The sequence below is a fragment of the Pseudorasbora parva genome, chromosome 7 (assembly GCF_024679245.1).
Source record: "Pseudorasbora parva isolate DD20220531a chromosome 7, ASM2467924v1, whole genome shotgun sequence".
Taxonomy (NCBI): domain Eukaryota; kingdom Metazoa; phylum Chordata; class Actinopteri; order Cypriniformes; family Gobionidae; genus Pseudorasbora; species Pseudorasbora parva.
The window spans coordinates 12,874,639-12,899,795 of NC_090178.1; the positions used below are offsets into that span (position 1 = coordinate 12,874,639).

The 25,157-nt window shown below is 36.8% G+C and overlaps 1 protein-coding gene across 16 annotated transcripts in view; it reads right to left on the reverse strand.

The window, feature by feature from the left end:
• Nucleotides 1-25,157, reverse strand: part of ptprub (protein tyrosine phosphatase receptor type Ub) — a 390,953-nt gene that overhangs the window by 159,614 nt on the left and 206,182 nt on the right. For all 16 annotated transcript variants that reach the window (XM_067448179.1, XM_067448178.1, XM_067448177.1 and 13 more), the window contains one exon: nt 8,557-8,632. In XM_067448179.1, coding sequence (XP_067304280.1) covers nt 8,557-8,632 — 76 coding nt within the window. The remainder of the gene's footprint in view (nt 1-8,556; nt 8,633-25,157) is intronic.

Here is a 25,157-nt window from a genome sequence, read left to right on the forward strand (position 1 = left end):
AAAATGCATGTGATTGGAATAAGATAAATAGCAAATAGTGCCGCTGGTTAATCAAGGGTTAAGTTTGGCTATCACGCTCTAATGACAGCACTGACTGGATCGGATTGCCCATTCATAGGCTAAACAGAGTAATTATTTATTGCAATATGTTTTAAATGTATTTATCTAGTAAAAAAAAATGATACAATAGGCTACATAGCTTAATTACTTTTACATCTTTGAATGAAAATCGCCTATAGCCTAAAAGGACAACTTTTAGATTGATGTGAACGACAAGTAGGAATAATTCTCAGACTGCTTGTGGATTAAACATCCCCGATGACGTTCATTGCCATGGATTTTATCGGGTTTACAAGAAAAGGTAGGATATATGGATATAATTGCGAGCTGTTACTACTGATTGTATGCATGAGCTCACGCTGTCACGGCATTCGAGTGCACACACTCGTGCAGTGGGCAGCCCCAAACTGCCTGACAGCGCGCTGAGTGAATATTCTGCATTATGAAAACATGTATGACAGTACACAGGCTACACCGTAACTTAAACGTGGCAGACTTTAATAGACAGTAAAACAAAGGCGGGACACCATAACTGGATGTCGGTACCATAACTTAATTTAAACATCTGTCTTCCTGTGTGCAGAAATTTGTTTATGTAGCAGTGACAACAAAACGCGTACATGCGCACCTGTGCTCCGTGCGCGCCGCGCGCCAACCCGCAAGCCTTGCACTTCTGAAAGTCTGAGGAGCCACTCGTGTTGCTACCATAGATATACATAATAAATAATATACTTAATTACATAATATACTTTATGATGTATATCTATGGTTGCTACTACTCTCCGGCGCCACCATCTTTATTTTGAGTCTGACGAATCGACGCGCATATTTTGCGTCAACGTATTTTTTGCGTCGACGTCATCGATGACATCGACGCGTTGTCCCAGCCCTAGCCTAGACCAATGATTTTATATGAGCTATGAATTAAAACATAAATAGAAATCTTTTTTTTCCCCTCATTTTATTGGCCGTATCCTTTTTGTGTAGCACGAGTACAGCTGTTTTTTGTTAGGATGACAAAGTTGTAGAAGTTAAATTTTTAGGCTGATATCATTTTTAGGCTATACTCAGCCTCTGCGGTCTACCAGTGCTTTTGGATGTCAGAGTTTAAATTTGACCGTTTTATGATAGAAATGTTACCAACTGACTACCTACTGAAGCAAACTACTCAACTTTTATGACATTGTGCTGTTTTGAATTGAAAATACATTAATCATAATTTATGTAATTCATAAATGAATGTGACGAGACGTTTGCGTTTTTGACATTAGACAATGAATAAGAGTGAATAAGTGCACATTTTAAAAAAAAATATTAGTACTTAAGTGTACTGCAGCTGTGTACTGTGATATGGCATACTTTACTGAGACTGCCCAGCAAAATGCATGTTATTTTTTATTTAGCACTGTCCTGAATAAGATATTTTACAGAAAAGCTGTAAAAAAAGGAACTTTCACTGTTGTTAGTTGCACTCAAATCATCCTTGTTTACATTACTTAAAAACGAATGTAACTACATTAACTTAAATTTGCTGAGTTGTTTCTACTAAAAATGAGTAGTGTCAGCTTTCCGTAAGTGTTTGTTCAGTCAAATTTACATTGCTGAGTGAAATCAGTTCCCAGCATGCTTTGCAAGGGACTGTTAGGAGAGTACATTTAGGGATTAGTGTTATTTTATGTGGTTTTCAGTAAAGGGAAAGATGTTGTTAGTTTATGTTAGTGTTTAATGTTCAGTTATGTTGGACATTTAGAGGATTTTCTGTAATTTTGTGACTACCATTAAGCAGAAGAGTGGTGCCTGTGTTTAGGCTGTAGGCACTCATTTACACATTTATTGGATGGAATTCCTGCCCTCAATTAAATTAAGTTTGTCCAATGAGTTATTTTTGCATGTTTTATGCTTGTTGTTATTTAATAGTTTTCCACTTACACTTGTAAAACAAATAGTTAATTTAATAAGGTAAATGAAATTGATTGAGTTCACCATACATACATTTAACATAACATTAAGTATACTGCACATATAAATATTATATAACAATGACAAATCCAAATGTTTTATTTACTCAAAGAAATGGTGTCAGCTTTACTTGAATTTCTTTTGTTCAAATAACTAAATTGTTATTTGTAAGAATTACTCAATTTATTTGGTGGAACCACTTGAGCAGCTTTTTAAGTAAGTTCAACAAGTAATTTTTCTGAGTGTTCAGTCCACAAGACAAAAAATAGCTGAATATATAAAACCGACCCATTCATAAGTTTACATACCCTTGATTCTTAATACTGTGAGCTGTTGACCAGAATGAAGATGTCCAATTTGTTTGAGTATTGTTTAATATATTTTAATTTAGTACCTCCTCCTCGGAAGCAACAGAAGATGTTTCCTTGAATACAAATTAAGTACAATTTACATGGTCTTCAAATTCAAAAAGCTTTCACCCCGGCTCTTAAAGGGATAGTTCAGCCAAAAATCTGATGATTTACTCACCCTCAAGCCACCCTGGGTTTCTTTCAGACGAACACAATCTGAGTTATATTATGAAATGTCCTTGCTCTTCCAAGCTATATAATGGCAGTGAATTGGGGGGAGATTTTGAAGCCCAAAAAAGTGCACCCATCCATTAAAAGTACTATACTCCAAGGGGTTAATAAAGGCCTTCTGAAGCGAGGCAATGCTTTTGTGTAAGAAAAATATCCATATTTAAAACTTTAAAAACTTGAATAACTAGCTTCTGTCTTAGGCATTGATTTTAAAGCGAAAGAGTAAGTGAAAGAATAAAACCCCTGACCTGATGCATGATGTATTGAAGAACGTGGAACTGCAGAGGATATAGCAAAAACGAATTCGAAATCTAAAACAAGAATTTCTATAAAGAAATGACAGAAGATATTGATATAAGTGAAGAGGAGCTTGAGTTTGTTGACCAGCCCTAAACGTTTGAACCGTAAGAGGCATCAAAGCTTAGGTCTTTTGTTAGTCTTCCAGCAAAATAAAGGATTTTTAATAATCTTGAAGAAGAGTGCCTTGGATTTACTTATTTCTAATCCATACCAGTGTTGAGTTTGACAAATTTTGATTTAGTTTTAGTCCCGACCCCAAAGAGCACCTTCAAGCTTCTCACTGGACTGCCTGAGCACCCAGGACTTTTTGTCTTTCCACTGGTAAGGGTTACTTTTATGATAGATGGATGCAATTCAATACAATTATAAAGCTTGGAAGAGCAATGATATTTTTCAATTTTAACTCTGATTGTGTTTGTCTGAAAAAAGATAGTCATGTGCACCTAGGATGGCTTGAGGGTGAGTATATCATGGGAAGTTTTTCACTTTTTGAAATTTTCCTTTATTGCATCGTGTTTTCTTCTGGAGCATCAGCGGATGTTTAAACCTTTTTTAATAGTTGTGTTTGAGTCAGAGATCTTTAAAAAGAGAAAAAGATGGATCTCAAAATCATACAGTCACTGCTGGAAAGGGTTAAAATATGCAAAAGCTCCAGGACAAACAATGGACTCATGAACAACCATCACAAAACAAAAAAACATCATCCAGGTAACGAATCAAGGTTTTGATAGTGTGTATAGCATTTTCTTGAAATAGAAATTCATTTGTGATCAAATAAGGTGCCCTTGCTGAATAAAAATGTACATTTTCTAATAAATGATAAATGGTATGTCTATGTGTTTTTTACTTTCATAGAAAACACCCCATTGACATGCATTATACAAGCAACGGTTGGAGCTAAAAATCTTCATTTGTGTTCTACTGAAGAAACAAACACACCTACATCTTGGATGCCCTGGGGGTAAGCAGATAAACACATTTTCATTTTTGGGTGAACTGTCCCTTTAAAGTCTTTATCTGACACCAATTACAAAAAGTATTACATGACAGCCAGTTAGTCATACATAAAATATTTTAATAAACACCAGTCTACTTAATACTACTATTACAACGTTAACTTCCAGTCTACAGTCAGCATACAAAAACAAATGTCTAGCTCTGCTAGATTAGAGATGTTTAAAGGATTTCTACTTTCCCCCTCGGCAATAAAAGACACTACAGCTCCGCACACACTGCACTGGAGGGCCGAACACATCACACACTCCCTCACAACATCTCCTCCCTACTCTGATCTGTTTGTTTTCTACCATGTCCGGCAGCTAGCAGGCTATCTCAGCACGCCAGCAACCAGCAGGGTTCATCTTCCCGCTAACCAATGCAGTACATATGCAGCATACTGATGCACACACTGCATAGTAAATGTTGAATAGTAGCACACACATAACTGAAATCGCTGATATATCTCAATTGTCTCTCCCAGAGTGCACATGGAGGCTTGCTAAAAGGTGAAGTATGTTAAAATACATTATCTCAACCCAGGTTATTGTTCATTTTCTACTATTAGTATGCCTTTCATGGGTTTATCTCTCCCAAAAATGTAGACATTGAGCACCATCAAAACATTTAAGGGTTAATTCCACCCAAAAATGAAAATTCTCTCAATAATTACTTACTCTAATGTCTTTCGACACTCATAAGACCCATAAAGGCACTAAAGACGTCGTTTCAACCCCCATAAGACCCATAAAGGCACTAAAGACGACGTTACAAAGCCCATCTCACTACAGTGGTTCTACAATCATTTTATGAAGTGACGAGAATAGTTTTTGTGCGCAAAAAAACTAAATGACTTATATAGTGATGGGCCAAATTCAAAGCAATGTTTCTAACGGTAATGAATCAGCGTATCGATTCAGGATTGAGATGCCGTGTCAAACTGCCAAAGTGCTGAAATCACGTGACATTAGCGATCCGAATCATGAATCAATACGCTGATTCATAACTGTTCGAAACCTTGAGAGAGGAAATGACATCGGTGTCAATGAAGGCCTGACTGAGCCATCGGATTTCAACAACATCTTCATTTGTGTTCTGAAGATGAACAGAGGTCTTACAGGTGTCGAACGACATTAGGGTAAGTAATTCATGAGATCATTTTCATTTTTGGGTGAACTAACCCTTTATGTCAGTCTCTTTCCAGATCAGCCAATAGTGAGAGTTTGGGGCGTGGCAAATGTAGCAGGTGGATCCAGAGTCGCTGTGGGACCATTACATGTGAAAAGACATTCAGCTTTGGTTAAAGAAACCAACATTTACTGCATTTAGACCTGCAAAGATTAAACAGGCCATAAACACGTCAAAGTGAATGGGGCACTGTGATGGAGATGCTACGTGCTACAATGGATGCTTTAATACCATACAGAATCATGCACCCGTTCAGAAAGACAAATGTCAGTGCCAGTTTTTAATGTTTACTCCACCTCGAACAGTTGGTGCGTCATGTCAAAAAATGTGCCCACAGTTGGATGGGCTTATTATAAGCCAGACGCTCACGTTCACACTACGCAGTGTTAGTCTGCTCGCAGGGCTCCAGACTAACATCTGAGATTAGCGGCACCAGATTTGGTGTCATCCGATTTGGTGGCGCAGGAGGAACATTTATCATAAAGTTAATGTAATCATAAAATTACTATTGTCTTGCATTGTTTTGCTAATAAGTGCAGTTGTTAATAATACTAAATGTTTGTATATTGGAAATTTAACAGTGAAGCACTAAGCTTGAATTGATATGCAGATTAAATGTACTTTTATTAACAACAGTAATGTGCAAAAAGCTATTTGAAATACTATACTCTTATTAAATGGTACCATTGTTCTGTATCATACTGAACTGATGACAGCTTCAGTGATTATAAAAGGACGATTCTTGTTTTCTGTGTAATTTAGTCACAATTTAAAGAAAAGTTTGTGACTTCCTACTTTTTTTCCAAATTGAGTCAAATAAGTGCTCCCTGTTTTTATTCCCTTTCTGGACATGGACAGTATAGCGTGTGCACACTTGGATACGCTCTCGTAATAAATATAAAATATCCTAAACTGTCTTCGAAGAGGTCTTACGGGTGTGGAACGACATCAGGGTGAGTCTTTATCTCTCTGCACTGGCTACCACTTCAAGTTTAAGGCATTGATGCTAGCTTACACAGGCTCTGCACACTCCTATGAGTCTACACCTCTACCAGAAGCCTACGATCTGTAAATAAGCGACAGCTCGTGGTACCATGACAGAGAGGCAAAAAAATCACTCTCTAGGACATTTTTGTTCAATGTTACTTGCTGTTGGAACTATTCATTTGTCCCATTCATTAGTTCATTTCACCTGGAAAGCAGAATCCCTGACAATATTCAAAAGACATCTAAAACTCAGCTGAGCACTTAACCACATCATAAAAAAACTTCATTAAAAAATCTATGCTTTCACTTTACTTTAATCCCTCCATATTCTAGTTTATGCTACTCTAAGCAATGTTTAAATGTTGTATTTTGAGCACTTCTTGCTGTTTCCCTCATTTGTAAGTCGCTTTGGATGAAAGCGTCTGCAAAATGAATAAATGGAAATGGAAACGTGCACAAGTTAATTGTTCAAGACTAGTAATGTGTACTAACAAAGCAAATAGTGTCCATTTTGATTTCATGATGTCTTTAAAGCTGACCCAGAATTGGAATTGGAAAGTGTGACTTCTACATATAAATGAAAAAAAAAAAACACCTTCTTCCTCAGACTTTTCACACAAGATGGAAACTAGATCTTTTCATCATCAAAGAAACAATGTAGATGCATCCTGCTGAGCTAAAAGCTGAACACCAGAGCACTGAAACCAGGATGAAAGGTGAATTTGGGTACAAAAGTGACTTTGATATCCAAATGATCCGTGATCCACCAGGAAGAGCTGTGTGGAACTGGACCTGCATGATTGACTGCAAGATGCACGATGTTCTTGAGTACTGTATGAGAGCAGTGCAAATCTCACATGTTTCATGTTTGAAAAGTTATTATAAATCAGTGAATTAACTTGTATTTTATTAACTTGTATTTTATTATATATATAGTATGTACATGCAAATATTTCTCAAATATATACTTGAAGGAGTGTGTATTTATATATACATAATAATTATACACTGTACACGCACAAACACAAACTTTTTTGGGATGTGATTAATCGAAATTAATCATTTTTGTGTGTGCGTGTGTGTGTGTGTAGCTATATATACATTCACACACACAATGCATGTATATATGTATGCATGTGTGTATATATGTGTGTGGGTGTGTATACACACACATGTATATAATGTATGTATATATGTATGTATCTGCTAGCAGAAGCGCTGTTCTTTATTTTGACATTCTATGTTAAAGGTGCACTATGTAGTATTAAAATATCCAAAAACCACTAGGCCAGTGTTATATATTTTGTTCAGTTGAGTTGTTACAATATCCCAAACGTTTCCAACTATTAGCAAAATTGTTAGAAAATTGCTATTTTAACAAAGGAGCCGGGGCGTCTGAGGGAGTCGTCTGTCAAATGCGTCATATCTGCGTTACCCTCGGTTTCCGGTTTTATTTTGGCAGAAACGCTTTACTCTAAGCAGTGTGAAAAAGCGTCACAGCAGCCGCTGAGCGAGCGCACAGAGTTAAGGTCATAACATCATTTTAAACACACTCAGATGTGTCTAATATGATAAACAGAGCTGCGTTACCTCATACTCATGACCAGAAAAACGGAATTGGCGCCGGCGACTGTGTCCCGTTATAATAAAAGTCCCACTGCTTGCGAGCCGTGTGTTTCGTAACAATCGCTCCAGCGGCCTTGCTCAGCTCCTCAACACTCGGTCCTGCTCTGCTTCACACTACAGTAACGTTAATAACCGCATCCATGAACATGATTTCTGCCAGAGCCTGATTCTTTTCCACCGGCTGTGAGGTGAAGACCACATGTCCCAAGATTCTGAGCTCAAGCTTGGCATCATCAAACTACGCCTTTTTTTTTTGTAACTAGGCGACCTCTAGTGGACGGAAAAATTACATAGTGTAGCTTTAAGATATTTATAAAACAAAATATTCAGGGTGCCATAAAAAAAACGTTTTGTGAAAATGATCCAAAATGCTGGCGGGCAACTTTCTTTCTTTTTTTTTCAAATGCCATAAATAATATATCAAAATTATTAAAGAAATCTACCTATTAACATTTGGAAAGTACAACAGAAGCACATTTTATAAAAGAGACAAGGTTTTTTTTGTTTTTTTAAATCGGCTAATTGCTATTAGTTATCTTAATAATGGCCAAACATCAGCTTATCATTAGTAAGCCCAATGTATCATCTTTTTATTGTTATAAGTGATGAAGTGATGAATACCTTCTCTTCTAAGAGTAATAATGCTCATTTTATTTTAAGAGCCACATTAAAAAAATGCTCCAAATAGCACAGACAACAATATAAATGAAAAGGCTAATATAAACCCACCATTTGAAAAGTCCTTCACATTTTCATGCTGCACACACACACACACACACACACACACACACACACACACACACACACACACACACACACACACACACACACACAATAATGACAGTTGTGTGCTACTCACAACAGGGGTAATTCAATAGGAGTATGTCATCAACTGCAATGTAGCCTCTGCGGTCCACAGCCGCCTCTAGCAATATCTGAAAATAAAAAAAAGAGGAAAACATGTAAAATCAGAGTTTCAACATTTCAATGATTGAAATGACAATGCTTCCACAAAGCAGTAAATAATGTCCTTCAAGAGAATTTTGATGTTACAAATAGGGAAAATATCAAGAGATATTATCAAAATATCAAAGATCAAGTCCAATAAAATCACATTTTTAAAAAAAAAATTGTATTTTCTTAAGTAAATTAGTATTGTTTTACGGTAGGCATTAAATAAGATTTAAAAAGCAGCGTTTAAAATATACAGTGTAAATACATAAAATGATATCAAAGTGGTATCTATTTAACACCATCATTATAGTTTCAATCAAACTCACAAAATGTGTTTTAATGGGCTGTCTGCACTCTATTTTAATTATTGTCTTACATTTACATTGGGCTTCATTAGTTTTTCATTAATGAAACAATTAAGAAATAATGAGAAAACAAGAATGAGACTGTCAACTACGCTGAAAAGACGCAAAGCACATCAATCATCTTTTTGGGATTTTGAATCTTTTTCTTGAGTTTTCTTTTTGCACAAGTTTTGACAGTCTTTGAGAACAGAAAACGAGAAAAAGGATGCCAAAGCAAGGAAAGCCAATGAGAAAGAGAGAAAATGGATGCCAACTTCACTAAGGGCCCCTGAGGCCTATAGAGGAAATAATGGCTTCATCAGGAGGCCTGCGTGCACTGTGACACATGGTTTTCACTCAGTGTGCTGCGCTCACACACACACACACGCGCACAGATGCATCGGCTCATAATGTGAGCGTAAGGGGCACGAGTCCCCAGAGACAGAGAGAGACGTTTCACACTCGCCAAAGGCTATGAGCAAAGGACGGTCGCTCCAGTGTAATGAAATCAAATCAATATTGTGCGAACGACAGTGATGAGATGTTATTACACATCGAGAGCGTGGAGGCCATGTTTGCTCATCCAACAGTAGTGTGCTTTCCTGCACAGGCTTGGTTATTGCTTCAAAAAATACATATACTATTTTGGATTACTGTCTACACTACAGTGTAAAAAATTATTTAGAAAAAAAAGTTACCTGGTTGCCTTAAAATTTTGAGTTCAGTGAAATTACAATTTTGAGTTAATACAATGAACATTTTTTTGAGATTCAACAACCTTTATTAAAATATTATTAAAAGATTTTGTAAGCATATTGGGTAATTGTGTGTGTTTTATTTCTGATGACGCAGTGAAATAGTGCCATTTTCATGATTTATCAATTTTTTATGTGGTTCAGATACAATAATATTTTGAGTTTCTATTTATTAAACAAATTTCCTTCATTGCATTAACTCAAATTTTTAATTTCAATTAACTCTAAATTTTAAAGCAACCAGGTTACTTACTTTTTTAAGTTGAACCAAAAAAAAAAAAAAATACATTTTTATAGTGTAGTAAACTATCAAAATCACAGTAGTGACTAAAACTACTAAAAACATTTAGAAGATGAAATTAAATCAAATATAAGTGGTTGAAAAACAAATTAAATTAGAAATGTTGCCTTGGGAATAACGTGAAATAATTTCACTGTAAGATAAAGCACTAAGATTAGAGGAAATTAATAAAAAAATAAACGAACAAACTGAATTAAAAATAAAATATATCTAAATAGAAATATCAAAAAATAATAATTAAAAAGCACAAAAACCTAAATTGAACATGAAAACGTAAAATTTATTTAAAAAAAATAACACTGGTTTTCAATCATAAAAGGGTGTTTGTTTAACTTCTTACACTCTTAAAGGGATAGTTCACCCCAAAATTAAAATTAGCCAATGATTTAATCCCCTCAAGTCATCCTAGGTGTATATGAGATTATTCTTTCAGACGAATACAATCAGTTATATTTAAAATGTCCTGGCTCTTCCAAGATTTATAATGGCAGCCAAAAATTAAGCCCAAAAAAGTGCATCCATCCATTAGAAAAGTACTCCATATGGCTCCAGGGGTTTAAATAAAGGCCTTCTAAAGTGAATCGATGGGTTTGTGTAAGAAAAAAAAAATCCATATTTAACATGTTATAGAGTAAAATATCTACACTCTAAAAAATTCTGGGTAAAAACAACCCAATGTTGGGTCAAATATGGACTAACCCAGCAATTGGGTTGTTTTAATCCAGTGATTGGGTTGTCTTAAGCAAATATTTAGCCCAACCGCATGATTAAAACAACCCAATTGCTGGGTTAGTCCATATTTGACCCAACATTGAGTTAAAACAACCCAACATTTTTTAGAGTGTACCTTCTGGCAGACTGCCTTATTAAACTTATGGAGAAAACGTAACTGGTGCAATGATGACACTTTAGAAAAACTGAGAGAGGTGTTACTCTTTCGTCATAACTTTATTACTGAAACTAGGTATTTTACTTTTTTGGGTTTCACATTTTGGGCTTCCATTCACTGCCATTATAAAGCTGTGAAGAGCCAGGATATTTTTTATATAACTTTTTTTATTTGTCTGAAAGAAGAATGCATCAAACACACCTAGGATGACTTGAGGGTTAGTAAATCATGGGATAATTTTCAGTTTTGGGTGAAAACTATCCCTTTAAACACTTTTCACACTCACAAAAATGTATTAATTGTGGACATTGCCATAATCTTTTAACCCTAAAGGTCATCTCAAATGATCAACTGTGGTTAATAACACTATGTGATGGAAATTAAAAATTGTAACAATTTTGGAATAAGTAGTCCGACTGCTTTGTCTTGCCGAGGCTGATAGTTAGCAAGCATTTCTTAATACAATTACACACTTTTTGCATAGTGACAAAATTGTTTTGGCTGATGTCATGCGGCAGCGCTTCCGGGTCCAAACGCTCTATCTTATCTTATACCATAAGAAAAACTAGTGATTCATCTTTTATAAATCGTTAAAATATTAATGTCTGTAACGCTGTGACCATAGAGAATGTTGTGTAGACTGTAAGTATTTAAAATGTTTAACTTTTTAAAATGTTTGATGTTTAATATGAAAAAATAGCGCTCATAATCGGGCGTCAATGGCATTCTCAAGTGAAACGAGTTGAGGCTTGGACCCAGAAACGGCGTTCCTTACGTCACGACTTAACAAGCGGATTAGTTATGATGCATAATAAAAAAAAAATCTGCTAATCTGTGATACTGAGCTTGAAATGTCTGTTTTCTTCATATTTCACGTTTGTTCCAACTTGGGAAAAATTGCCTGTAGTGGTGGAAATGATGCTACAACAGTGGGACAGTCATATTGTATAAATATATTAATAGTTTTCTCAAACTGTTAATTTATGATGCATTTTCATAATTTCAATTGAAAGTCTGGTTCTAGCAAAAGAATCTATAAAATCAATACATAAAAGATAAGTAAAAAAAAAAAAAAAAAAAAAAAACTAAGCCACACTCTAACAAATGCTGGGTTAAAAACAACCCAAGTTGGGTTGAAAATGGACAAACCCAGAAATTGGGTTGTTTGAATGGGTCCATTCACGGGGTTCAAACAACCCAATTTCTGGGTTTGTCCATTTTCAACCCAACTTGGGTTGTTTTAAACCCAGCATTTTTTAGAGTGCATTTAGAGTGTTTCCAAGACTTGACCTCAAAATGTGACCTTCATATAACAAAAATTTTGTGATAAATGTATTTGTGATTTTAAAAGTAAAAACTTTTGATCAATTTAATACATCCTTGCCGAATATAAATCACAATCTCTTTAAAAAAGAAAAAGAAACCCTATACTGAAACTTTGAAGGGTTGTGTTAATGTGCCTCAAGTTGAAGAAGCCCGATTAGTCAAATGTAGGGTAGAATTATCGGGGAGTGTTGCTACTGCTTGTATGTTTCGCGGCCGAAGCACAAAGTCGGCGGCATTATCTCTCAAAGCTGTCATGGCGGCTCTTCATTCCGTGTTCAATTTCCCCATTACCTGGTCAGCAGAACATTCCAGGCTGTCAGAAGCCTCTTATTTCATCACGGAACGGCATGATTTCATGCTCCAGACCCTTCCTTGACCTCTAACGGCGCCGACGCACGTGAAGATGGATGTGAAGTCTCTGATTGGGATCTAAAAAAACAACGTGCTTTGCGGGAAGAGAGGAGGAAAGTGACTCCAGACAGCAGAATGTACAGCCCGCGCTGGCTCGGGCTCAGTAACCCGACTTTAATCTCCTGTTGGAAAGGACTGCCATATAACCACAATAAACTGACACCAGACTTGCAGGATGATGCAACGGGAGATTACTCTAAAATGTGTTTTTGCGTCTCCCCCACCATTCCACCCCACATGCCATCAGCCCTCCGAAACAAAAGACAAAAATCACACTTTTCTATAAAGGCCTTGGTATGCTATTAAAATCCTCTACCCTTATCACATTTATTCTAATCAGTGGAGACTATTCAGGGAACAAATCTCTCTGATTTATGATGAATATAAAAGAGATTCTTTCTGGGTATGGCAATGCAGGGCTGAGTTGAAATCGTCCCTACCCTGCTGAAGAGACGATCCTCTCTGCAGTGCTTCTAGAAGCAAGACTTGTGACAGCAATGGATCAGAGTAGCAGAGGTATGTGTGCGCGTTTCAAGGTTGAAAGATCGTCACACATCGGTGTAATGAAGCGCACAACGAAAGGCGTGAGGAACAAAAACAATCAATAAATCCACAACGGAAAACTCAGAGGAAATAAAGAAAACACAATCACATAACACTGACGATACCCGTTGACTTGCACAGTAGGAAAGAAAATACTATGGAAGTCAATGGCTGCCGTCAACTGTCCGGTAACCAACATTCTTTCAAATACCCTCTCTTGTGTTCAACAGAAGAAAGAAACTCATGCAGGTTTGGAACAACATGAGCGGGAGTAAATGATGGCAGTTTCATGTCCGGGTGAACTATCCATTTAAATATACAGGGATGAGAGACAGACTAGCAAAATTAACCAAACCGTCAGAATATATTAGTTTGTTCGAGAGCACCATAAATTGTCAAGGACTAAAAATGTTGATTTTAGATAACTTTATAATAAAGGACATCAAAATTTAAATTTGTATACATTATAATGAATTAAAAAGTATGTTTTATAAATCAAATATTAATACAATTTCTACATTTTATTATTATTAGTATTATTATTATTATTATTATTAAAAAAAAATTGTCCAGAAAGCTCATTTCAGTTTGATATTTTTTTATTTATTTGGTAATACACTTTTTTATTTATTTTGTATGTTTTGTTTTGTTTTAAAACCTTTAAATTGCTAGATTTTATCAATAAATAATAAATAAATAGTACTTTAAGCACATTCTTCAACGTAAACATTCTTTCAAATAATTTCATGCATAACCCTTTAAAGGGTTAGTTCACCCAAAAATGAAAATGATTTCATTAATTACTCACCCTCATGTCGTTGGACACCTGTAAGACCTTCGTTCATCTTCGGAACACAAATGAAGATATTTTTGTTGAAAGCTGATGGCTGAGAAAGGCTTCAGAAAGGCCTCCATTGGCATTCAGTACATTCCCACTCACAAGACCCATAAAGGCACTAAAGACGTCGATACAAAGTCCATCTCACTGCAGTGGCTGTACAATAATTTTACAATGCGACAAAATACAGCTTTATCCACCAAGTTATTGACGTGAACTCGACGCATGTGTGAGAATATGACGCAGAGCCGCCGTTCAGATACATGACCCGGAAGAGGAGGAGCGCCGCTATCGCGCGAGTTCACGTCCGAGACTTGCACGGAAGACAATAACTTGGCGGATAAAGCCATTATTTAGATTTTTTTTTGCGCACAATAACTATTCTTGTCGCATTGTAAAATGATTGTACAGCCACTGTAGTGAGATGGACTTTGTATCGACGTCTTTAGTGCCTTTATGGGTCTTGTGAGTGGGAATGTACTGAATGCCAATGGAGGCCTTTCTGAAGCCTTTCTCAGCCATCAGCTTTCAAGAAAATTATCTTCAGTTGTGTTCCGAAGATAAACGAACATCTTACGGGTGTCCAATAACATGATGGTAAGTAATTAATGGAATAATTCTCATTTTTGGGTGAACTAACCCTTTAATTTAGCTAGAAAAATATCTTACACTAGGTCTCCTAGACGACCTCTTGTGGGGGGGAAAGTTTTATAATGATATTTTCATTTGATGAGTCTTAACATTTTTAGTTACATGTTTAGGATTGTGTACTTTTGCGTACTGAAGCATTCCGTCCATTCCATTGGGGATCAAATTGACCCGTGATAGAAGGATTTGGATTTTTTTTAAATTTCAACCCCAAAAACTCAAATCCAGTTAATTTTCTTTTCTTTTTTTTTGTAAACATGGTTGCACCCACACTGATGATTTTTTTCGGGGTAAAAATGAGTTGCAGGTCAAAATTATCTGAGGGAAGGATGAGGGTTGTAAAGAACAAATTGAAAAACATTATAAAGCATTAACAATGTTTACATTCGAATATACCTCTCCAAACAGTGGAATAAAAACCAATTATTGTAACTGATCATTTACTTATACACTTGTGGACATAAGAACAAACAACTACTAACAGAGATTTCCAACAATATGACATGATTATTTAATTCAAATAGCAATTCCTATTACTATGATCTTATTAAAAAAAGTTATGAAACAGACTTGAACGGACTGCAGTCGTTACAAATAGTTGCGCCAGATCGCCTAAATCCGTTCTAAAATCTTTTAAAACATTTTAAACAGCTAGACGCACCAGTTGGTTAAAAAAAGCACACGGGTTGATGAGAGAAGGAATAAGAATGAGAACGAGAAGGAGAAGGAATAAGAATGAAAACGAGAGAGAGAGAGGGAGAGAGAGAGAGAGAGAGAGAGAGAGAGAGAGAGAGAGAGAGAGAGAGAGAGAGAGAGAGAGAGAGAGAGAGAGAGAGAGAGAGAGAGAGAGAGAGAGAGAGAGAGAGAGAGAGAGAGAGAGAGAGAGAGAGAGAGAGAGAGGACCGCAATCAAGGAGGACAAACAAAGCAGGCTCTCTAACAAGGACGTTCTCCTCAGAATTATCCAGTCCTGACTAACGGGTCAAGGTTTGGCTGATTAGCTTGATCCAATTAGCCCATACCGGCAGATGTTGTAACTATAACATCTGGATCCAAAAATGATCTTCCTCTACTGAAGGCCTTTTTTAAAGTACTTGTGTATGGCTCTAAAACGAAACCGTCATGAGCAAAGATGATAACATTAACACTGTGTTCTCCGGGTATTATAGTTTGGCATGTTTTCAGTCAACAAATTAAACGGATAAAATATTAAAATAATAAAACTCAAAAGCAAAAATTTTAATTAAATTAAACACATTCTACCCTGTAAGGTCATGAAGTGAATTCATCCTGGTGGAATGCATTTTATTCATCTACATTATTATTATTATTAATGGCTCTGACCTAATGTCTTGCATTTCTTTCTTCTACCCACCTTCAATTTTTATTATTTACACTCTTGTGCATTTTCTTAAGAATGTGTCAGGTTCAATTACTCTTTCGTAGCTTCAGCTTTGTTGTTCAACGTGGCGGAGAGACAAATGTACAGACACAGATTTGTTGATGTGATGTGAATTTAATTGGAAGCCCGTGAGAGACAGAAGCGAGAGAGAGAGAGGACGAACGATATACAGACGGAAAGGTACGGATGGGCTGAAGCTAAGATTCTTTTTGGCAGTCCTGGCAGGCCCGATAACATCTTTAATATTTGATAACAAGTTCCCACTATCTATTACACCTTCACCAATAACAGCAGAAATATATGAGCGAGCATGGCAGACGGGGGGAGATTTCAACTCGAATATTTCAAACTCAAGGTGATTCCTACCCATTTCCATTCTGCTCTTCCTCCCAATCTCTCCCCATCTGTGTCTATTCAATTTTCCTTCATTCCATTGCTTTCTCTCTTTTGATGTTCAGACATGGCAGCCAGCAGGAAATATGGTATCTCGTGAAACATAAACGTGAGGGCCCATCATTTCATGAGAGACGGACCACAGCCTCATTTCATTATTAGTATTACTACTAGTATTACTACTACTGCTACTACTACTACTAATAATAATAATACAATTTCTATGTAATTGCCGTAATTAATTAGGATTATTATTATTATTATTATTAAGAATAATAATAGTTATAAAAGCATAAGTCTGATCAGGTTGCAAAGAGGCTGGAAAATTTGGTAAATTTCCAGAAACTTTCCAAAAGTTTTTATAATAGGAATCTATTGTAGCTGAATGTATTTCATTTCATTTTTATTGTACTTCCTTAAAGGGGCTTTCAATAAAACCTGGCTGCCTATACAGTAGAGAAATCACAGGAAAAGGCTGTTGTCCCTTTTGTGAAATAGGAAAACTTCAACACCCATAATGCAATGGGCATTATAGGTGTCGATTCAATTCTGTATGGCACAAAACCCTAGTGTTTACTTTATTAATAATAGAACAGAAAATTCATTCGAGGAAATAAGAAGGAACCGCCGTGGACAATACATTGTCAAAACAATCAACCTGAGGCCTTGTTTATCAGAAATCTATTACCAGGTAAATCCATTCATTATGGTTATGAGGAAATAAATATAAATTTATATGAAACCCTTAATTATGAGAGTCGAACAAACAGGCTATTAGCTCCTTCCAAACAGAAATTTAGCCTGGGTGGCCTTGTTACGTGAAAGAAGGATTTCATTTTATGAAAATGATCAGTTTACAGATTTCAGCTCTGGGAAAACACAGTGTTGTGGGTTTGCCGATCTCTCAGCACTCACTTCTTTCTGTGAAAGCAAAGTCCTCATGTTCTCAAAGGAAATGGACCTCTTCAACTTGAGCAATCACTCAGACAGAATATTGATGCAAACACTGGATAATATTTAAACATCATAAGCTAAAAGCCATGTTGTCCTTGGAAAACTCTTCTTAGAAGCTTTCAAGTGAGGTTTTTGTTTTTCTATTGTCTGAAACACAAATGTACAATGTCACTATGCTGCCCTTAACGCTGATATTTCTGCCTTTATTCATTTTGTATTACTTTATGAGTGCAGACAATGTTTTTCTCCTCTGTTGTACTTGTTTTGTTTTATTTTCTTCTCATCCTTATTGTGATGAGTCATGAAGCAATTGTTGGGCAATTTTGGCTGCCACCGAGGCTGAAAGGGCATTAGAAGACATTACTAACATAAGTCTAATTTAGACGACCAACTTCATGTCTCATTTTTTCTCAGGGGCGAGTCAAGGACTTGATATTAGAGGGGCTCAGCCCCAAAGAGGCTATGATTAAAATTATAATAATACATTATTTGTATACTAGGGTAGGCATGTACAGTACAGTAGGTTCTACACTACCTATCAAATCATTCCCTGATAATTGAATTAATTCATTTTAAATAACCAGCTAATATTCATTAAGAATTAGACAAACATTATATTACTATAATTACTAGATAAAAAAAAAAGATTAGATTTTACTAGATACATTTTAAACACTATTATTTTTAACTCTCAAGGTTAAACTCTTCAAATGAATTTCCTCGTACCTGTACATGTACATTCCTCATTTGGAATGCTTCTATCATCTGATGTATTACAAAAACATTTTTAAAGGGGTCATATAATGCCATTATAATACAAGTTAATATGATTCTCTAGTGTCTAAATGAAAACTTTGTAATATACTTTAATTAAAAATTCTCATTAGTATTGTAAGAAAACACTAATTTTATCTGGTCAAAAACAGCTCTGTTTTCACCAAGCCATTTCAGTGTATACGGCTTGAAATGATAAATGACCCCGCCCTCTGTAATGTGGGGCGGAGCGAGAAGTCGTTGCCCGTGACAACAGAGTCTCTGAGAGGACAGATCATAGACCGTAAAAAAGATCAACTCCATCAATTTTAACTGGAGTCGGACCAGGGACAAGATGACGGCTCCAACGAAATTCAACATTTAAGGCTAAACAGGACGTTTCTGAATGGTTGGTTAATGTAATGTCACTTTGATCTATTTTTATCATGTACTGGCAGGGTAATGTTAGCGCGAATGCTATGTGTTTACTGACGTATAAGGTAGTTCATTGACAGATTGATGTTACATCTAATGCCAACAAAAACTTTTTTCTCTTAATTTTTGGCTTTTCAGTGATGCGTAACGTTATCTATGCACTGTTACAATTGTAATAACTGTAACAACACAATTTATTTTTAGACAGTAACAGACACCCCATCTAAATAATTAAGCTTATTTTAAGGGGGGGGGGGTGCTGTCTCATGCATACTGAGCTTTTTACACTGTTAAAGACTTGGATTCCCATCCTAAACATAGACAAAGTTTCAAAAACTAATGTTGGACGTTTGATTGAGTATTTCTGTGTTAAAAATACTCCTTCCGGTTTCTCACAAGTTTCGGAGAGTTTTTTTCGAGTATGGGTCGACTTGACGTTAATAGAGCGGAAGGTCCTTGTATGGGCTGTACGGGCTCTTCTCCCGGTAGGGTGCGAGCGCGCGTGTGACTAGAGCGAGAGAGGAAATGCACGCCCATAAACACTCGCTCAGCTGCAGATCCAGTCGATCCAGGCGCTGCGCTCCACTTTATTCCTATGGGTGACGTCGAGCGACTTCAACGCTTCAGCACAGCATTCCGGGAAGGCAGCGCTGCATTTGAACCGATTTGAAAGCAGAAATGACAGGAAGCTTCACAACATCGCTTCAGTCACGTCACAAAAGTGGATCTCCACCGTTCACTGCTGTCAGGACTTCACCAAATCATACCAAAGAAGTGTGTTTCTGACGGAGCGGTCCCAGCGATAAAGGTTCGGTCCTGCTTTGGAAGCAGCCGGTGAGTAAAACTGCTTCAAATGTCTATGCTGTTGGCTATCGTCGCGTGAGTAAACATCAGTAAACGACACGATCGCATGCTTCGTCATTCAAATGCGCTAACGGTTACTCCATTGTTGTTCTATGTATAACGTTACACTAGTCTGACGTGCAAAACCGTTTTGCTTGCTACTGCTAAGGTTTAGTCACATACAATAGTCCATAAACCGAATCATGTCCTCATAAACTGCGAGTAAAGACACACAAATGTTGACAGGCCACTAAATACAGTACATACCACAGAGACGGACGTCCTGCTGTTGCTGTTTCTCCTGTTCAATTTATTTCAGCCTCCGAATGATTCTGGATCATATATCTATTAGCTGAGCTCGATAGCCATGGGTTTCTCCACGCTTGAGGACGTCACCGCTTTGCGCGCTCGTCATTCTTTAGCTCCACCCACACGATACGCCTCCAGGCGCTCGTTTTTTTCCGGAAAGACTCGGTACAGCCTATATTTATTTTATAAATATAATAAAGCTAAAGACTTTTCGGAGATATGAAGGATGCAATACTACTCTATAGGTACTCAAGATTGACATGAGATTGACTGAAACTGAGTGTTTCACCCCCCCCCCCCCTTAACTTACCACATCCACGTTAACTTTAAAAACAGCTTACACAGTTTGTAATAACACAATAATTATAATGCATTGTTCATTATAAACGTGGGATTATGAATTATATTGAGAACGTCAAACATGGAAAGCATGCCGTAATTTAACTTAACGTTACCCTGTAAACTTTAGCTGCAGTTCATCGTGAAGCGTTTCAACTTCTTGTGGAGGGGCAGCATAAACACGAAGAGCTGGTACAGATCTTAATTCAGGAGCAGCCGAATTAAATGTTCAGATTTAGTAACATCAGAATGACTGCTGTGTTCATTATTACACCCAAGAACAGAACACTACAATCGCCCAGCATCTTTACTTATACAATGGCGGACTGTGACGACCATAGATTTGAAACCTATATGATGTCTATGGTAATGACGACAGCTTGAGCTCTGCTTGAGAGGAAACGCTGCTGTCAATCAACAGTCGTGGGAGGGGAGTCCGATCGTGTGGCGTCACACAGTCGAACGGCTCGATTTGAGACAGGGGAAAACATATAAGGAGATTTAAAAAAAAAAAAAAAAAACACTTGATGGTTTTTTATCATAATAGGATGGTTGTGTACAGACACTGCCAACACACATTTCCAAACAATCAGCTTGTAAAAGTGCATGTATCATTATATGACCCCTTTAACGTGAATTGAACATGAAATGACAACTATAACCAGTAAAAGGCTGCATTTGCTATTTCCACTCCCTTTTTATATTTCTTTTCATGTTTTGCTTTTGGATTCATCATTTAATTAATATTGTAACAAATAGCAATAGCTAAATTTAGCAATTTTATTGCAGCAAGGTGTGTGGATTAATCATACATCACATTATGTAATCTGTATTTATGTCAAAGAGCATTACACATGCTGATATCATAACAATCTAGAAATAAATGATCACGTTCTTCTCTGCTTTTGACACTGGCACTGCGCTGCTACGGACTGAAGAAAGCCCTCCTAAAATGTCCCTAGTGACACCCCTGTTCTCGTTCTTGAAGATAGGAAAGACAGTAACAGTCAATAAGAATCCACAAAAGACAACACTGGAAAACAAACTGAGGACATGCAATATGCCTGTGATTCTGTTGTTGTTTTTTAAGTCTAATAACACATGTCCAATCACATCCTCGAGGCAATTTCACAGAGTTCATGGGTTTGACTCTGTGTTCCAGGAAAAAGACCAGGATGACACAGAGAGGGGCACACAGCTCCATTTACCCTTGTTACGCACTCAGACTTTTTTTTTAAAAAGAAGGGAAAAAAACTGGCTTAAAGTGATAAACAGTGTCGCACACTTTTCTTAATTTTAAAGAGTTTCTCCAAAAACAAAAATATATTATTTTACTTGCAATTATTTCCAAACCACTGTGCTCTTTATATATATATATATATATATATATATATATATATATATATATATATATATATATACACACACACACACACACACACACACACAGTTTAAATATACAAAAGTGTGTGTGTGTGTGTGTGTGCGCGCGTATGCGTGTAGAATATTTTAATTCTTACAGCAGTTAATAGTGACTAGGGGATGTCAAGCTCCATAAGGGAAAGGGAAAAAAGAAAGGAAAGAAAAAAAAAGCCATAAAAATAGCCCATATGACTAATGCAATACATTTTTACAAAACCTGACATACAATTATTCAATTCTGGACCAGACTCTGGGATATCTCAGCCCTCTGCAATGTGATATGTAATAAACTTAAATAAATAAATAAATAAACAAACAAAAAATTATATAAATCAATTATTAATTATTAATTAGCCAATTCCTAGTAAATTTTACAATTCCAGTCGCCTGTGATTGAGTTAGAGGCACTTGTTCTTGTATTCTATGTAAAAAGTCTGGCGCGCAAAATAAAACATTTGCTAGGCAATGGCGACTCGAGTCCAGTGTGTCCGTAGAGGTTTACAAACTTTGGTCTAAAAGGATATAAGAGTTTTAAAAATTGTAATGTATTACTTTTCTATTGACTTCTCACGCAAACCTATCGCATGGCTTTAAAAGACTTGAAATCATGGACTACATTTATGATGTACTTCTGTAGCATGACAGCCCCTAGATAACCACAGGTTTGGAACAGGAGTATTTGCGTTTTTGGATGAACTATTCCTGTATCTTTTTGCTTACCCAAGAAAATCTCTGAAAAATGGCACCAGCTGGATTTGAGAAGCAGCAAAATAAATGAAAGGATGTATATGAGGGGATAAAACAGAAACGGCTGGTAAAACGAAACAGCAGCAGGAAGCACAAATACAAATACAAAAGAAAAACACAAAGCAACTAAGTCCTTAAAGAGAATTAAATGACGGGAAACTGCTAAGGGGTCGAAATATCGTTGCCAAGGAAGATCGCCTGAATGGTTTCAAAATATAACAAATGCTACAATTGAGCTTTAAATTATCTCTCTTGTTGGTTCAGTTTTTGCAAACTAGCCTTGACGTGGCACCCGCTGGGACAGTGGAACAGCTCTAGCTTCACCATTGATTGGGACAGTCTGCCATTTTCCAGGTCCAAAGTGTGATTTAGTGTGCTGACACCCTGTTGTGAGAAAACTACGCTGAGAAAGAGCAAGCTCATCACCTCATCAAACGCACAAACTATTATGTTTGCTGCTCAGCCACTGGTTCTGAAAAACAGGAGCAAGATGTCTAAGACACTTTGCATTCAAATGTGTTCACTATTAACGGCAAAAGACAAAACATCTGTGTTTTTAGAGTAACAGAGTTTTACAGTGTATCATTAGCGAGATCTATAACACCTGGGGAAAGCTATCTGCTACCATTCCCATTCGCCTCTGATTTTAAATTGTCATACAACATACAGCAGAATGGTCAAATAAATATTTTTAGCTAGCTTTGCCTTTCTCATGTTGATTAACCTGCTAGATTAGCATACCGCTAACTGATTAGCCTCCGCTAGTTTTGCATACCACAAGTGGATTAACCTGCTAGATTAGCATACCGCTAACTGATTAGCCTCCGCTAGTTTTGCATACCACAAGTGGATTAACCTGCTAGATTAGCATACCGCTAACTGATTAGCCTCCGCTAGTTTTGCATACCTCAAGTGGATTAACCTGCTAGATTAGCATACCGCTAACTGATTAGCCTACTAGCTACCTGCTACAAAGTTTACTGAAAAAGGTAAACTGCCTCTTGATATTTCCGAACGCTTAAATATAGCTACTCTAGCATAATTTTTGGGGCAAATTGCATTTTCATTCACAACATTTAAAAGTAGCTGTGTATTATTCTGACACGTTTACCTGTTGTAGCTTATCCACATTTTATGCACAAAATAGATGCTGTAACAGTCAAAACACGTCACTTAGGTTCCTGCTAGCCAGCTGAATTCCTTGGTTTATGGAGAAAAATATGTTCTTCAAGTGCACTCAGCAAAATTCGAAGCAACACTGAATCGACTACGCAGGCGCTCACAAAAACAACAAATTCCCTCTATCGTCATGTCCCCTCCACCTTCACATCTTGTTGACTGGCGGGAGGACTATTATTTACACATGAAGGCCACATCTTTTCACTGGCATGTGAAAGTTAATTAGGTTGGAGAGATTGACAGTTCACGATAAAGCGAACACTACTCAACTTAATTGCTTTCTGACAGCTGCGCAGAGTTTGCAGAAAGGAGAAATTGAATTTATGGATGAAGCCCCCTGCGTCTGCTCAATTGGAGAACAACCATGGACACTAATCGATCGGCTCGGGGGGCGTGAATGAGCTGTCATTTCGTAAGCAATAATTTGGTAGATTGTGTGTCTCATACGTAATGGTACAGTAAGGAAATTAGGTTACTAGTCCACTAAGACTTGTCAACACTATTGACTTGGTCTATATTGTGGGCTTGTCCAAGCCCTACAGCACTAACCTATATTTATGCCGAGATCAATGCTAATTAAACAGTGCAAAGGGCATGACTAATAAGACAGTAGCTCCATCACTGATTGTGTAATGCCTCATTATGAGGAAAATGGATGTGCATGTGTGTGTGTGTATTACACTGTAGGTGGAGCTCTGATATACTATCTTTGTATCAAATAGGGTTGGACATCGAGAACCGGTTCTAACTTGGATCCGTTTAAAAAATAACGGATGCCATTGGAATTGTTTAGAAAATTTGTTTTCGATTCCGATCATCGGTTCCAAACGCGTTTCCATGGCCACCTGATTTCCGGAAGTGTTGCCACGCCCGCTTGTTCTTGCAGCCATAGAGCACGGTTAGCGGCACTCTAAAGTGTGGATTTGTTTCACTTTTAAAAAACCTGGGTCGGCACAGTGCAACTAGTGTTGTCAAAAATATCGATACTGAAAAATCTGAAACTATACAAAAAACTCAGTTTGTACAGTATCGATACCAACTGCGCTCTCCTCTCACGAGTTGACACACCTGCATATTCTCATTCAGCCCGGTTAACCTCTGAACACAGCGAACAAGTTTTCTGCTGGACTTTTCCTCATGACAGCGTGTTTGTGTTAGTGTGTGATTGGTCTGAATTCTACTAATAATAATAATAATTCTACTACACATAATTCTACTAATCCCCGCATATTTCACGCTCACATCTGAAGCACTCACACACATACCGTTATAAAGCCCCCTCTGACATACAAGTGCAGACATTTGCTTCTTATTAATGTAAACACATAAACAGTTTAACAGGAACAGTGTTAGGATCCATGCGTGCGTTAGGTCTTAAAGGGACAGCAGTTATTTGTTATTCAAACTACAAAAAGACAAACGATCACGCTGCTCTTGACTGATCAACTTGTGTAACTTTAACGGTTTCATCTGTAGGCAATTTATTTTTTTTTTACAAAGAACATTATCCAATGTTATTTTAAATTGAATTACTTTGCTGTATTTTTATTCAGTTTCTTACCTCTTTGTTAGACCTACCTGAAAAAAGCAGTCTATTTCATTTGTATATTTTATTGTATTTATTTGTGCTATTGTTTGTAATCTGTTTATTTCTTCTTATTTTATTACTGTTTACT